This window comes from Mytilus trossulus, chromosome 3 (genome assembly GCF_036588685.1).
Source record: "Mytilus trossulus isolate FHL-02 chromosome 3, PNRI_Mtr1.1.1.hap1, whole genome shotgun sequence".
Lineage (NCBI taxonomy): Eukaryota > Metazoa > Mollusca > Bivalvia > Mytilida > Mytilidae > Mytilus > Mytilus trossulus.
The window spans coordinates 73,183,498-73,196,877 of record NC_086375.1 but is presented as its reverse complement, the minus strand read 5'-3'; the positions used below and the strand labels follow the sequence as shown (position 1 = coordinate 73,196,877).

The 13,380-nt window shown below is 29.6% G+C and overlaps 1 protein-coding gene across 3 annotated transcripts; it reads right to left on the bottom strand.

Annotated features, from left to right (window-relative positions):
- Positions 1-709: 709 nt before the first annotated feature.
- On the bottom strand, positions 710-12,404 carry LOC134712355 (uncharacterized). 3 transcript variants are annotated; one of them, XM_063573813.1, is made up of 6 exons: positions 12,305-12,404; positions 10,231-10,289; positions 8,890-9,470; positions 7,171-7,340; positions 2,285-2,381; positions 710-1,016 (listed from the first exon to the last, which is right to left on the bottom strand). In XM_063573813.1, the coding sequence occupies exons 3-6, from the start codon at positions 9,452-9,454 to the stop codon at positions 796-798; spliced, it is 1,053 nt and encodes a 350-aa protein (XP_063429883.1). In that variant the 5' UTR covers positions 9,455-9,470; positions 10,231-10,289; positions 12,305-12,404; the 3' UTR covers positions 710-795. The 3 variants fall into 3 exon arrangements, with proteins under 3 accessions (XP_063429883.1, XP_063429884.1, XP_063429885.1); XM_063573814.1 differs by having other exon boundaries at positions 12,301-12,378; XM_063573815.1 differs by lacking the exon at positions 10,231-10,289 and having other exon boundaries at positions 12,305-12,400.
- Between the last annotated feature and the right edge of the window lie 976 nt (positions 12,405-13,380).

Genomic DNA, 13,380 nt, shown 5'->3' with positions numbered 1-13,380 from the left:
AAAGTAGCAATGCAGCTTCCCATGTAGTTTATATTTCCAAGGGACACAACTCTTTTAAAACTAGTTAAGCACAGATTTTCATACAGGTCCAAGGCATTGCTGATATAAGCCTTTAATATAAATTCTATTATATTCAACCCAACAAGAATTTGTAGGATTTAGAGCACTTACAATGCAATTTTCCATATAATTAAAATTTCCAAGGGGCAAAACTCAAGAAATACAAAATGTAGTTGATTGGCACTGATTTTCCGAAGGGTCGGAGATATTGCTGATAAAAATCTGGTTAAAATAATTTAATAAAGATCTGTCAAGAATTGTATAAGGCGAGCATTTACAAAACCAGACTAACAGATACACTCCCAGTATTCCTATATCCTTGCACTGTACTTGCCTAGGGATAAACATACAACAAAAGCACACACTAAATGATGAAAGTAAAAAGAAAGCTTTGTATGAGAAACTGGATTGTATAGTATACACCTATGCAACCTGCCAGACTTTTTTATTTAGTGTTTAATCTTGTATACATCCACAAATTCCCTGTCTTTGTTTCTTCATCAAAAGTTTTTTTTATGTTTTTGTACCTATAACTGACAATTTATTTGTTCCTAGGTGATCAAAAAAGTTATGATGTTCCTAGAGGACTACCGGTATATCCTTTTAAACAGAAAACAAAAATAACATATGTGGTAAAAGAAAATAAATCTCATGTTTGCATACATATTCCTTTAATTCATTATTAGTGCAGGAGTTTCATAAATAATTTATAATTGCATTCATATGATATTATTACTAATCAACTTTATAAAAATCACTTATTCTTTTGGCAAGAAGAGTATTTCTAAGTTGTGGTGAGACTAAATGTCTATGTAACATTCTCATTGTAGCTGCTGGACTGTGTGACCAAGTCTCTAACACATATTTCATAGGTAATTCTAACTTCCATTTTTTCCACTGTACCACAGTCTCTGTAGATATCCCTACTCTCTCAGCAAACAGTCTCCAATCCGCACCTAAAATAGAATCGTCTCAAGTTAAATCATGCTTATTATATAAATCTGCAACTACCTGATATTCTGTAAATTTAGAAATCATTGAATGCATCTATGATTGCGATTTTTCAAAAATGGACAAAAATGGGAGTTCAATTATTGTAATCTTATAATATCTACATACAGATCTATGGTTTATTTATCAAAATGAAAGTTCTTGTTATTGTGATTATACTCACCCGCAGCATTGCATTATTTGCATTAATAAAAAACCTCACAATAATTGCTGAATTTACAGAAGTTTATACTGTCAGAATACTTTTACTAAATAACTATATCATTTTTATGTATCATTTTACAAATTAAGCCGTTAGTGCTTTCAATTGAATTGTTTCATATTTTTCATGTCAGGAACTTTTATAGTAGACTACACGGTATGGTTTTTTTTTCTCATTGTTGAAAGCTGCACAGTTGCCTTTAATTGCTTGCATCCACTTTATTTGAACTTTGTTGGATATTTGTCTAATTGGCAATCATGCTGTATCTCCTTGTTGTTGTTTTTTTTTTCTTTATGATTTAATATATCAGTGAAAAAGGATACTGAAATACCAGAGGTGGATTTAGGGGGGGGCAGGGGGCTAGGCCCCCCCTTTGTGGGGAAAAAAATTGGTTGCTTATATAGGGAATCACTGAAGCGTGACTGGAGCCGGCCCCCCTCTAAGGTCAGTCAGTGGCCCCCCACTTATGAAAATTTCTGGATCTGCTGCTGAATATAAACAAGGATACTAATTTAGGAATAAGGAACACACAAACAAGAATCACTTTAGTCAAAAATATATATCAATTAGTATTCATTCAGAAATGTAATCAGTATAACATAATATCAGTCCTTTATCTTGGAAGCTATTAAAAAGTGTTAATATTTACAAGATCATGACTGAGTCTGTAAAAAATCCAAAAAAATGCCTATGAAAAACTTTTTTTTTAATATTTAAATTTATGGTTTTCCTATACCAATGAAATCCAATTAACAACTCATGAAAAAATAATAAACCAACAGTACCCATGATTTATTTGACACTGGATACTAAAAGTCATTAATGATCAATACTTATAAGACAAATGTTATACAGAATGCTTATAAATTCTGGACTATGGCCAATTCACTCATCACATTATGCAAACATTTTGTTCAATAAACTTAAATGTAAGTTATTAAAATTCAGCCTTTGTCAGATGAATCTTGATACAAATTATAACAATAAAAATTCCATTTTCAATTTACTTACCATTTCCTTTACATAGACTTAGTTCATTGATGATGTATTGCTCAAGGTCTTTGTCCATTTTCTTTATATGTGTTTCTCCTGGTAACTTGTTAATGGGCTGAAATAAGGCAAAAACAAACAAATATATTTATATTTTATAGAATTGAATGAATTGAATGAATTGAGTTGTAACAGGAAATTCACAATGCAATTTTTGAACAGTCCAAAAAATATTTTACTAGATCAATAGCTGTAATTGATAGGCTAATTTATCTGTGTTGCTCATTAAGAAATAAAGGAAAAAATGCTATTCAGTTAACTGCTAGTGGTCTGATGTTATTTATGTATTATTGTCATTTTGTTTATTTTCTCTGGTTACATCTTCTGACATCAGACTTGGACTTCTCTTAAACTGAATTTTAATGTGCGTATTGTTATGTGTTTACTTTTCTGCATTGGCTAGAGGTATAGGGGGAGGGTTGAGATCTCACAAACATGTTTAACCTCTCCGCATTTGTTGACTATGTTAATGTTATCAAGGAAAAAATGTTGGATGTAAAAAACAGTATGCAGCCTTGGTATATAATTTTGACAATATTAATGAAGTGAATAATAATGATCTTCATTTTACAATTAATAGTCAGTTGTTTTTGGAAACTCTATTAATGGAGGTGAGGCGCAAAACTATCTCATACTCTAGCTTCAAAAAGAAGGAAAGAGAGAGAAGGGAAAAAACTTTAAAAGATGACATTAATATTTTAGAAGAAAATGTAAACTCAGGTTCTATACAGCAATTGGAAGACAAAAAAAATGAACTAGAAAAATTCAGAAAGGAAAAATGCATGGTAAAATAGTTCGATCTAGAATACAGTGGATAGAAGAGGGAGAAAAACCCACAAGTTATTTTTGTGGACTTAAATCTAAGAATTTTACCAGTAAGATTATTCCAAGGGTTGAAAAAGAAAATGGTGATATTGTAACTAACCAAAAAGAAATACTTAAACAGGTTAAATTATTCTATGAAAATTTGTACAAAAACAGAGATGTTGAATGTTGTAAACCCAAAGATATTGAAAATAGTCTACAAAATGTAAATGTCAGAAAGTTATCTTTGGATGAACAAGATAAACTAGAAGGTGAAATATCAGTTCAGGAAGCTGGTGAAACTTTAAAAAGAATGAAAAGCAATAAAACGCCTGGATCAGATGGTTTTTCAAGTGAATTTTTTAAATTTTTCTGGCCTGACTTAAACAATTTTGTAGTAAGATCCTTGAATGCAGGGTATGATAAAGGGGAACTTTCTGTTACTCAAAAACAGGGGATAATTACATGTCTTCCAAAGGGTAACAAACCTAGACATTTTTTAAAAAACTGGCGCCCTATATCTTTGCTTAATACTGTATATAAAATTGGTTCTGGGGTTATAGCAGGAAGATTTAGAACAGTTTTGACTAAACTTATTGATACTGATCAGACAGGTTTTATGAGTGGAAGATATATTGGGGAAAATCTAAGATTGATCTATGATATCATGGAATATACTGAAGATAATGATATACCAGGCCTTTTATTGCTGATAGATTTTGAAAAAGCCTTTGATTCCATTTCATGGGAATTTCTTTTAAATGTATTGAAATTTTTAATTTTGGCGATTCTATTATAAATTGGGTGAAAGTGCTCTATCAAAACATTAATTCAGCAGTCATTCTGGGAGGGAATCTTTCAGACTTTTTCACTGTTGAACGGGGTTGTAGGCAAGGTGATCCATTATCGCCTTATCTTTTCATTCTTTGTGCTGAAATTTTAGCGTTAAAAATAAGAGATAACAAAAATATAAATGGAATCAAAGTTCTTGATGTTGAACACAAACTCTCACAGTTTGCTGACGACACATCACTACTTTTAGATGGTAGTGAAGAATCTTTAAATGAGGCATTATTGGAACTAGATTGGTTTGCTAAAATTTCTGGTTTGAATATAATTTTTTCCAAAACTCATGTCATTTGGATTGGAAGTAAAAAGTACAGCACAGAGACACTTTCTACAAATCAAAATCTTACTTGGGGAAGCACATCCTTTAAATTATTGGGTGTTAATTTTGATGTTGATTTAGAAAAACTAGTTAAAATCAATTATGATGAAAATATTGTAAAAATAAAAAGACTAGTCAAACAATGGTCTAGACGTAACATTACTGTTATTGGTCGAATTACTGTTGTAAAGACACTTTGTTGCCAATTTTAAATAATTTAATATTGTCACTACCTAATCCAAGTGAAGATATTATTAAACAGATAAATGAACTGATGTATAAGTTTATTTGGAACTCACCAGTTCATAGAGTGAAAAAAGATGTAATACAAAAAGATTATTGTGATGGAGGCTTAAAAATGATTAATTTACATGCTTTTATAAATGATTTGAAATGTACTTGGATTAGAAGAATTTGTAAAAATGATTGTAAATGGCGAAATATATTTTTGTCATATGTTGATAAAGATAGATTATTTAGTTGTGGTAATAGCTATGTAAAGCAACTACAGCAAAGTATTAAGAATAAATTTTGGAAAGATGTACTGGGTGCTTGGCAAATGGTAATTGAAAAGGAAAATGAATTTGCACAACTGTGAATATTTTCTTTCCAGTCCAATTTGGATGAATAACCTATCCCAAATTGATAACAAACCAGTTTTTTTCAAAGACTGGCATAGTAAGGGTATTTTATATGTAAATGATATTGTGGGGGAGAATGGTACCTTTCTAAATTTTTATCAATTTCAGGAGTGTTTTCAGATGGATATAGACATCATGAAATATAATAGCATAATTTCTATGCTAACTAAGACTTCCAAAAAAATTAAAAGGGGAGATTATAAATTAGTATCTCCTTTCATACCATCAGTTATAAAGACCATTCTCAAAAGCAAAAAGGGATCAAAAGATATGTATTTGGTGCTAAACAAAAACAACACTGTTCCTACAGGAGTAAAAAGATGGGAAGCAATTTTAGTTTTAGAAAATCAAAACTGGAAAAAGATTTTTCAACTACCATTTGCTATTACAAAAAATACTAAGCTACAATAACTTCAGTATAGAATTAATCATAAAATTCTGGCAACAAATACGTTTTTAAACAAAATTGGGATTGTGCAAAACCCATATTGTACTTTTTGTAAGACTGAACTTGAATCAATTGAACATATACTGTGGGATTGTTATTATGTACAACAATTTATTGAGCAAACTGAAATGTGGTTTCTCCATAATGGTATTAGTATACCATTTACACAGGATATTTTTTTGTTTGGAAATTTATCACGAATGTACAAAGGTGACCCTCAAACCAATATTTTTCTCTGGATTAAACAATATATATATAATACACGATATTTTAAAGGAGAATTAAGTTTAACAGCATTGATTGAAAAAATAAAGCATCATTATATTTTGGAGAAGAAGATATCAGTTAAAAATAAATATTTTGAAAAGTTTAATCAAGCTTGGTGCATTTCCCAAGAGGCTTTACAGGATAATTTGGTGGATTAGCAACTATGAAAAAATTAGCAGACATCAAAATGAATTTTTGTTTTTTTTTATTTTTGTTTTTTGTTTTTTGTTGCTTTTGTTTTTTTTCTTTTTCTTAATCATCTTTTAATTCTTTTATTTATTAATTCTCTATATTTTTTTTGTATGTCCTTTTTAATAAGATACAATTATAAAATCCAAACAAAATGTTATTTTCAAGTTCTATACATTTTCTAATAGGTTGTATTATATTACATTTATATATATGAACTTATTGTTTGATAACTGCACTGTTGTATATTATATATGTTGGATAAAAAAAAAAACAATAAAAAAAAAAACAACCTCTCCACATTTTTGACGCTGTCCCAAGTCAGGAGCCTCTGGCCTTTGTTAGTCTTGTTTTATTTCAACTGTTAATTTCTTGTGTACAATTTGGAGTTTAGTATGGTGTTCATTATCACTGAACTAGTATATATTTGTTTAGGGGCCAGCTGAATGACATCTTCGGGTGCAGGAATTTCTCGTTACATTGAAGACCTGTTGGTGACCTTCTGCTGTTGTCTTTTCTATGGTCGGGTTGTTGTCTCTTTGGCACATTCCCCATTTCCATTCTCATTTTTATATTGTACTTTACGTTTTAAGTAAATGTAAGAACCTTTTCCATCTTTTCTTATTCTCTTTATCTAATATATCTCAGATTATATGACAAACTAGAATGATTATATACTGTACATGTGTAACAATGGAATGAAGCCTCTCTTTGGAGACTCAGTTTTCTTCCACTAAATCTGATGGACAACATGCCTTTTTTTTGATAGCCCAACCAAACATTTAAATCATTGAAAGCAAAAGATTTTACATTTTACACTGCTAGTTTTGTCAAAATAGGATTAAAAGGAATGAGGAACAAATTTCCTTTATTTATACTTTCAGTTAACCCTTTCCTCCATAATGACGCCATTTGACGCCACCCCCTTTACTCCATAATGACGCCTTCCGATGCCTGTGTAGTGCATCAGCAGAAAAAAGAAAAACCTATATCAGACTTAAAAAAAGTTGTATTTATAAATATAAAAATGATATTCATGACAATATCTGACTGGAATTTCATTGATGATAATACTTTAAACCTGGTGATTTTTTTTAATGAAAAAATGCTATGCGAATCAAGTATAACCGCGCATGGAGGAAAGGGTTAAGAGATAGTTCAAGTATTGACTTATAGGTGTTAAATCTAACGTTTTAAGTTTATCAATTTAATACTGAGTAATACTAAGGTTTGACTTCTGAGGTTAAAAGATTGTTCAAATATTGACTAAGGTTTAAAGTGTTTAAAATAGTTAAAAGAACTCTGAATTTGTTTGTTAGGATTGACTTACCGGTGTTAAATCTAAGGTTTTAAGTTTTTTGATAATGGACTCGGTATGAGTAATACTAGGTTTGACTTCTGAGGTTGTCACTGTAGTTGAGGTATTGTGGTTGTTAGTTATTTCTTCCTCAGTAACACCAAACTGATCTTTTTCTAGGAAAGTAAACAGCCTACTCCCTTCTGAAATAACAAACAGAGTCAATTGTAGGTGATTTTATCTTCAACTTTATATTCAAATTAGGGTATAAAGTAAAGGAGTCACCATGTTCCATGATTTCATTTGACTTAGTTAACTTTGGATAGTCTTGATGTTCATTAACTGATCTTAACTAAGCATCTCTTGAACATTAATTATCATGAACAATCTTATTCATACATTCCATTTCAGCAGATATGTGTCCTATTTGATGTGCAAAATTTAATGCTTTGATGATAAATAGCTATAGCATGTAATCTTATGCAATCTTTACTAATTTTTTTCTTCTAATTTCTATTTTGACATTTGATGAAGGTATTCAAGTAACTTTAAATATGCATTGTAGATGTCATGCATATAATGTATATATGCTCATTGTTGAAGGCTGTACAGTGACCTATAGTTGTTAATGTCTGTGTCATTTTGGTCTTTTGTGGATAGTTGTCTCATTGGCAATCATACCACATCTTCTATTTTATATATATATTTGACTCTATTACATTGTAAATGCACATAAAGGGGAAAAAAAGTTTCATTTATATATATCCCATACTTAGCCTTTCCAGGATTTAATTTAGTACTGGTACATGTATGCAACATAATTATAATAAAGTAATCATAATTACCGGTATGTGTAATATAATCAATCTAAACATATATATTATGATTATACTTAAAAAAATTAAAAAGACTAGAGAATATTTGCTCATAGCTAAATGTAACAAACACATCAAGCATTTAAGAAGTCATTCTTATAAATTATAGTACAATTTGTGTGAAACAGCTATTCCATGTTGATTTCTTTGATATTGTATACTTTTTGTAGCATAATTTGACACAGCAGTATGATTTACAAATAAGCCTACAAAACAACTTTATAAGCCGGGAGATTTATACTTGTGTTGTTGTTTATATTATATAAAGTATATGCACATCAATAAGTTATAGATTTAAAATAGATTGTGCAAAGAGGAAATCTACCAGAAATTACTTCCCTGAGATAAAAATGGATAAACTTTTTGGAGAATGTAACTGTGAACAAGGGAGATAATTACTGTCTAACAAGGAAATTGTGATAGGGAAAAAATCAACAAAATATTTATAGTGCCAAAAATTTCATCTGTATTCATGAAGATGGATTGTATGTTTCAAACAAAAGGATCAACTATACAACAAATTCTTTGCAAGGCAAGCTACCTTATGTGATCAAGAAGTGTATTTGAAAATCAACATAGAATAAAACTGTAAGACAAGCTACAATATTATTAACATAAAGACATTTAAATATAATCAATGAGGGCAATTAAGAAAGAAAGAAAAAATATATGAACCAAGAATATCATCCATAAAGAGATTTTAAGTTGTGGTATGTTATCCAGGTTTACACATTAAGATAAATTATATGTAATAAAGGAGAAAACTATGAAAGATGTACCATGCATGGTTAGAAAAAAAAAGAAATACCAAGATGATTCTCTATGTTATTATATAACCAATATTCTAATAGAAGCAAAATATCAAAAGTTAACTTACTTGTTTCATATAACAAAAATCTAGCTCTATTTTGAGCATCAAACAAATTATTACAGTTTTGAATTGCATCTAGTCCATGTTCATAGTTAATTCTCAGTTCCAACATCTTTGCTAATTCCATATTCAAATGAGTAATTCTTGTTTCTAGTTCCTCTACCCGTGTTTCTATAGAAGCCCTATTTCTAGGATCTTTCCCATGTGTCAAAAACTCAATAAGTTCAGAAATGTTTCCTATTGGTAAATCCAGCACATCCATGTTTTGATTACTTGCACTATATTTGTACCCTTTTGATTTGGAATGTTCAACAAGATCAGTTGTTATAAGTCTTAATCTTTCCATTAGTTCCAAATTTCTAGAATTTAAAGATTTGACTTCAGCTTGTAACTCTGAATTGTCTTTGAGTATTTGATCCTGTTTTGATTTGCTAAACAATCCATTTGTATTGCTATTTACTATTTTGGCTGAAGACTCCCTTTTTGTTAATTTAGATGAGACTGGACGAGATTTATCTCCCTTCTCTCCAGAATCTTTCTTCATAGCTGACTTTTTAGGTTGACTTGCCATGGGACATACTAAGATACTGCAATAACAAATTTCAAATAATAGCATTCATTTTTTGTTTTCTAAATAATAATAATAATAAGGCCAAAAAAAAAATATGTGTATTTCCTATTACCCCAATTTTTGAAAGCAAAAAAATAGCCTCTCCTAAACTATTTTTTTTGCCATTTTTCAATAAGCATTCAATGTTTAAGTCAGAATGTCACTTCCATAGTAAAATTTAAAAAAAATCCTAACTACCTACGCTATTTTTTCTCAGATGCAATATGAAACACACATATTATTTTTGTTGGCCTATTATAAATCAATAGTATATATATATATATGAAAATATTACAGTAAAAAATGTTTTTGAATGTTTTCTCCAAAATACAAACTACACAAAATTTGTTTCAAAAATACTTTTGAAGTTAGAACCTTATTCAACTTTAGTTCCATGTATCAAAATTAAAGTACACTCATTACATCTAGAGTATAATTTGAAACAGTAAGTGTTTGAAAATACCAATTTTGCTTAAATTTTCTGTAAAAGCAAAGGCGGATCCATAAAAATTGGTTGATTATATATGAAATCACTGAAGAATGACTGCAGCAGGCCAGTACATGTAGGTCAGTCAGTCCCCCTCCCCCTTACATAAAGTTCTGGACCTGCCACTGTAAAGTTACCACCAGATACCAAATGGTCTAAAGTTAGTAACTTTTTTGTACCTATTATAATATTCACAAAATTAAAGATACATGTACACACAAAACTTATCAAATCAAAAAAATATCCTTACCTAAATCATGCACAATAAATTAAAGTAGTCTTTATCTGCATTTTGTATTTAAAAATATCCTGAAAAAAAATTAAATTCTTGTAAAATTATTAATTACCATCATACCACTGTTCAATCTATAAAATCATTTAAATTTATTTGTCATCAGTAAAATGAATAATACCCTCTCAAGAATATATAATACTCATAACAAAGAATTTAAATGCCAAAGCTTCAATAATTTAATATAAGTATTCAATTTCAGTTTGAAACAAGTATTAATGAAAAGATTATGTATACTGTATTTTTAATAGTTTTTAGACAGGTGTTTGTACAAAAATTGCCATGTTGAAATGTTAAAATGTAAACATGTAACTCAAATTCAAATAGGAAATTCTGTTATCATGACATTTGTTTAAATTGATGATAAAACATTTCAGATTAAGATATCAAAACCTGTTGTAATTTATGGACAAGAAGGAAGAAAAAAAGTACAATAGAAGTTCAACAGTATTGCACTTTTAAATTTAAACGAAACTAAAATACTCTTGATTTGTTTCAAAGTATGTACACCTTAAGATAGATATTCTGTAGTGTATTGATAAAACACCTTGCTATTTAATCAAGTTCTTAACAATACTTATGAACATGTTAGTATTTAAAACTTAACAAAGAATTATTTACAGACTTCAATCAACAGTAAAAGTGGTTAAGTAAACAAGACAGTTCAGTTTAAAGGTAAATGTTATCAGAAAAAGGATCTTCCATTTAACTAAATCTTAAACCTTCAAAATCTTTCCATACAGAATGATAAAATTTCACATCAACATTCATATATCTGATATAAAGATACAACATTTCTATACAAGTAAACAAAACTGAATATTCTGTTACCAGGTTTATTCAATAAATCACTTAACTCTGATTTAACCTGACCCCGTTTAGATTTTAAAAAGGTATAAAATTTGAGACATTTTATGATGAAAATGATACTAGCATAGGATTACTTCAGGATCCTTTATAAATGTATGTCTCAAACAGAACATTCACATTGGGTTGGGTAATTTCAATAAGTATCAAAAGCAAAACTTGATTAATAGAATTAATATCTAAATTTTAATACCAGTAAATAACAACAAATGTTGTTAGAAATGAAATACAAAAGTTGCTTGTTATTTATTGAAACCATTTTTTTTCACAAGAAAAGCTCATTTACTACATGACTTAAGGTTGACACCTAAGCAGATTGATTCAGAATAATCTCCCAACCTCATCTCAACTCATGAAATTTATTAGTAGTAAATGATTGTAATTATATACTTTTTCCTGATAACTTAACTCACATGGGTGCATGTCTTGTTATTATGGTCTACTCCAACCATAATTATTAAAATATAAGGCATAAAATTATATATATGACACATTTTTTCTAAACTTTTTTTAATCAACTACTGCTCAATTCTCATAAAAATAACAGGAAAAATTAATACACAACTTTTGTACCTAAAAACACACATACCATAAAAAAAACCAGGAAGAAATAAACAAAAAAAACCTTTGTAGTCTCAGATATTATCAGAAGTCTATTAATGAATTTAATTATTTATGTTGTATTTCCCAATATTTCATATCATACAAATACACAGACAAACCACAGGCACTTGTTTCTATCCATTGGAAGGGTTTTAAGCGGAGAGGTGAAAAAAGTAGTTGGGTACCTTTTCGTAAATATACGTTGATAGTGGTTCTTCCAATGGATAGAAACAAGTGCCTGTGCTCTGGTCCCAGGAATGTTACAGATCTATAAAATATATATAGTTCCAAGCTTTGGTCCTTACACCAAAAAATGTATGATAAAACTAATATCAATAATTTCTACAAATTTACTTTATGTGTTGTAAATGGTCAGGTAATACTTTCTTATAAATTCATTGTATTAAATCTTGTTATAAAATAGTTTTCCATTTATAAAAATTACTATTTAAAATTTATTTATAAAACAAGTTTTTAGCACACCCCAACTTTATTTTTTCTCCCGTTTTATATATTGAATAATATTGTATGATATTTGCAATATAAAATTTGTCATACATACACATTCCTTTCACATTACTTTGATGTTTTCCCAACAAATGTGACAGCATTTCTATTCAACAGGTGCACGTTGGTAAGGAAGCCAGACATGCGTAGTTGAATAAATGGGGACTTCCGTAAACAATGCATATGGCGCTGGAAATTGAACGTCAAAAGTGACAGTTGATTAATGTGAGATTTACTGGTAAATCGTAGATTAAGACCACATTAAACACTTTAAACACGAATTATCGTAGCATGTGTATCCATGTAAAAATTTGTAAATGGGCCATAAATGAATAAATCAAGATGACACACTTGCACAGCATAAATAATTTTTACTGACCCTGAAACTGTGAAACTCACTTCAACAATTGCATGAAAATATGATGACCATTTTAAGTTAGTATGTCAATTTTGCTTGCATATAATGAACACAATAACTATCACACATGAACTGTTTGATTCACTATCACTATGACATTAGCATTATCCAGCTTCATCAGTTCATTCTATCCACAGGCACTTGTTTCTATCCATTGGAAGAACCACTATCAACGTATATTTACGAAAATTTTTCGTAAATATACGTTGATAGTGTTTCTTCCAATGGATAGAAACAAGTGCCTGTGATTCTATCCCCAAAAAATAAAATATATTAAATTGTATAAAAGGGCTAATGCGAGTATTAATTTAAAGATGGTAGTAACGCCCTTTACTGGCAGGCGTCAGACGGTATTTTTCGGCTAATGTTAGCGTTACATTGGTTAGAATTTTACTGTGATTTGTAAAATAATCTTATCTGGATTTGTCAGAGGGCTCAAATAATTATTGTTACTGTTATCAAAGATTTGTATACTATACAATAGGCTATTTGCCAATTCCCTTACTTGACCAGACCCTATAACTAGAGACCTTTATTTTTGTTGTCTGTCTTTATGAAGGACATTAATTTTTATTTACAATGGAGAGCCAGCAGGAAGAGCAAATTTACCTGTGCGTAATATGCAGCGTTCTCACTAAGGTGAGTCCATGAGTCATGGACTCATCAAAATCTGTCTGGACTCATCCTTTTCAAAACTGGTGAGTCCACAGAAA

Coding starts and splice junctions, on each gene's coding strand:
- LOC134712355 (XM_063573813.1), bottom strand. CDS start 9,454: ATGGCAAGTCAACCTAAAAAGTCAGCTATGAAGAAAGATTCTGGAGAG. Junction 7,341..8,889: donor ATTTTTGTTATATGAAACAA/GTAAGTTAACTT, acceptor TTGTTATTTCAG/AAGGGAGTAGGCTGTTTACT. Junction 1,017..2,284: donor AAGTCTATGTAAAGGAAATG/GTAAGTAAATTG, acceptor ATTCTATTTTAG/GTGCGGATTGGAGACTGTTT.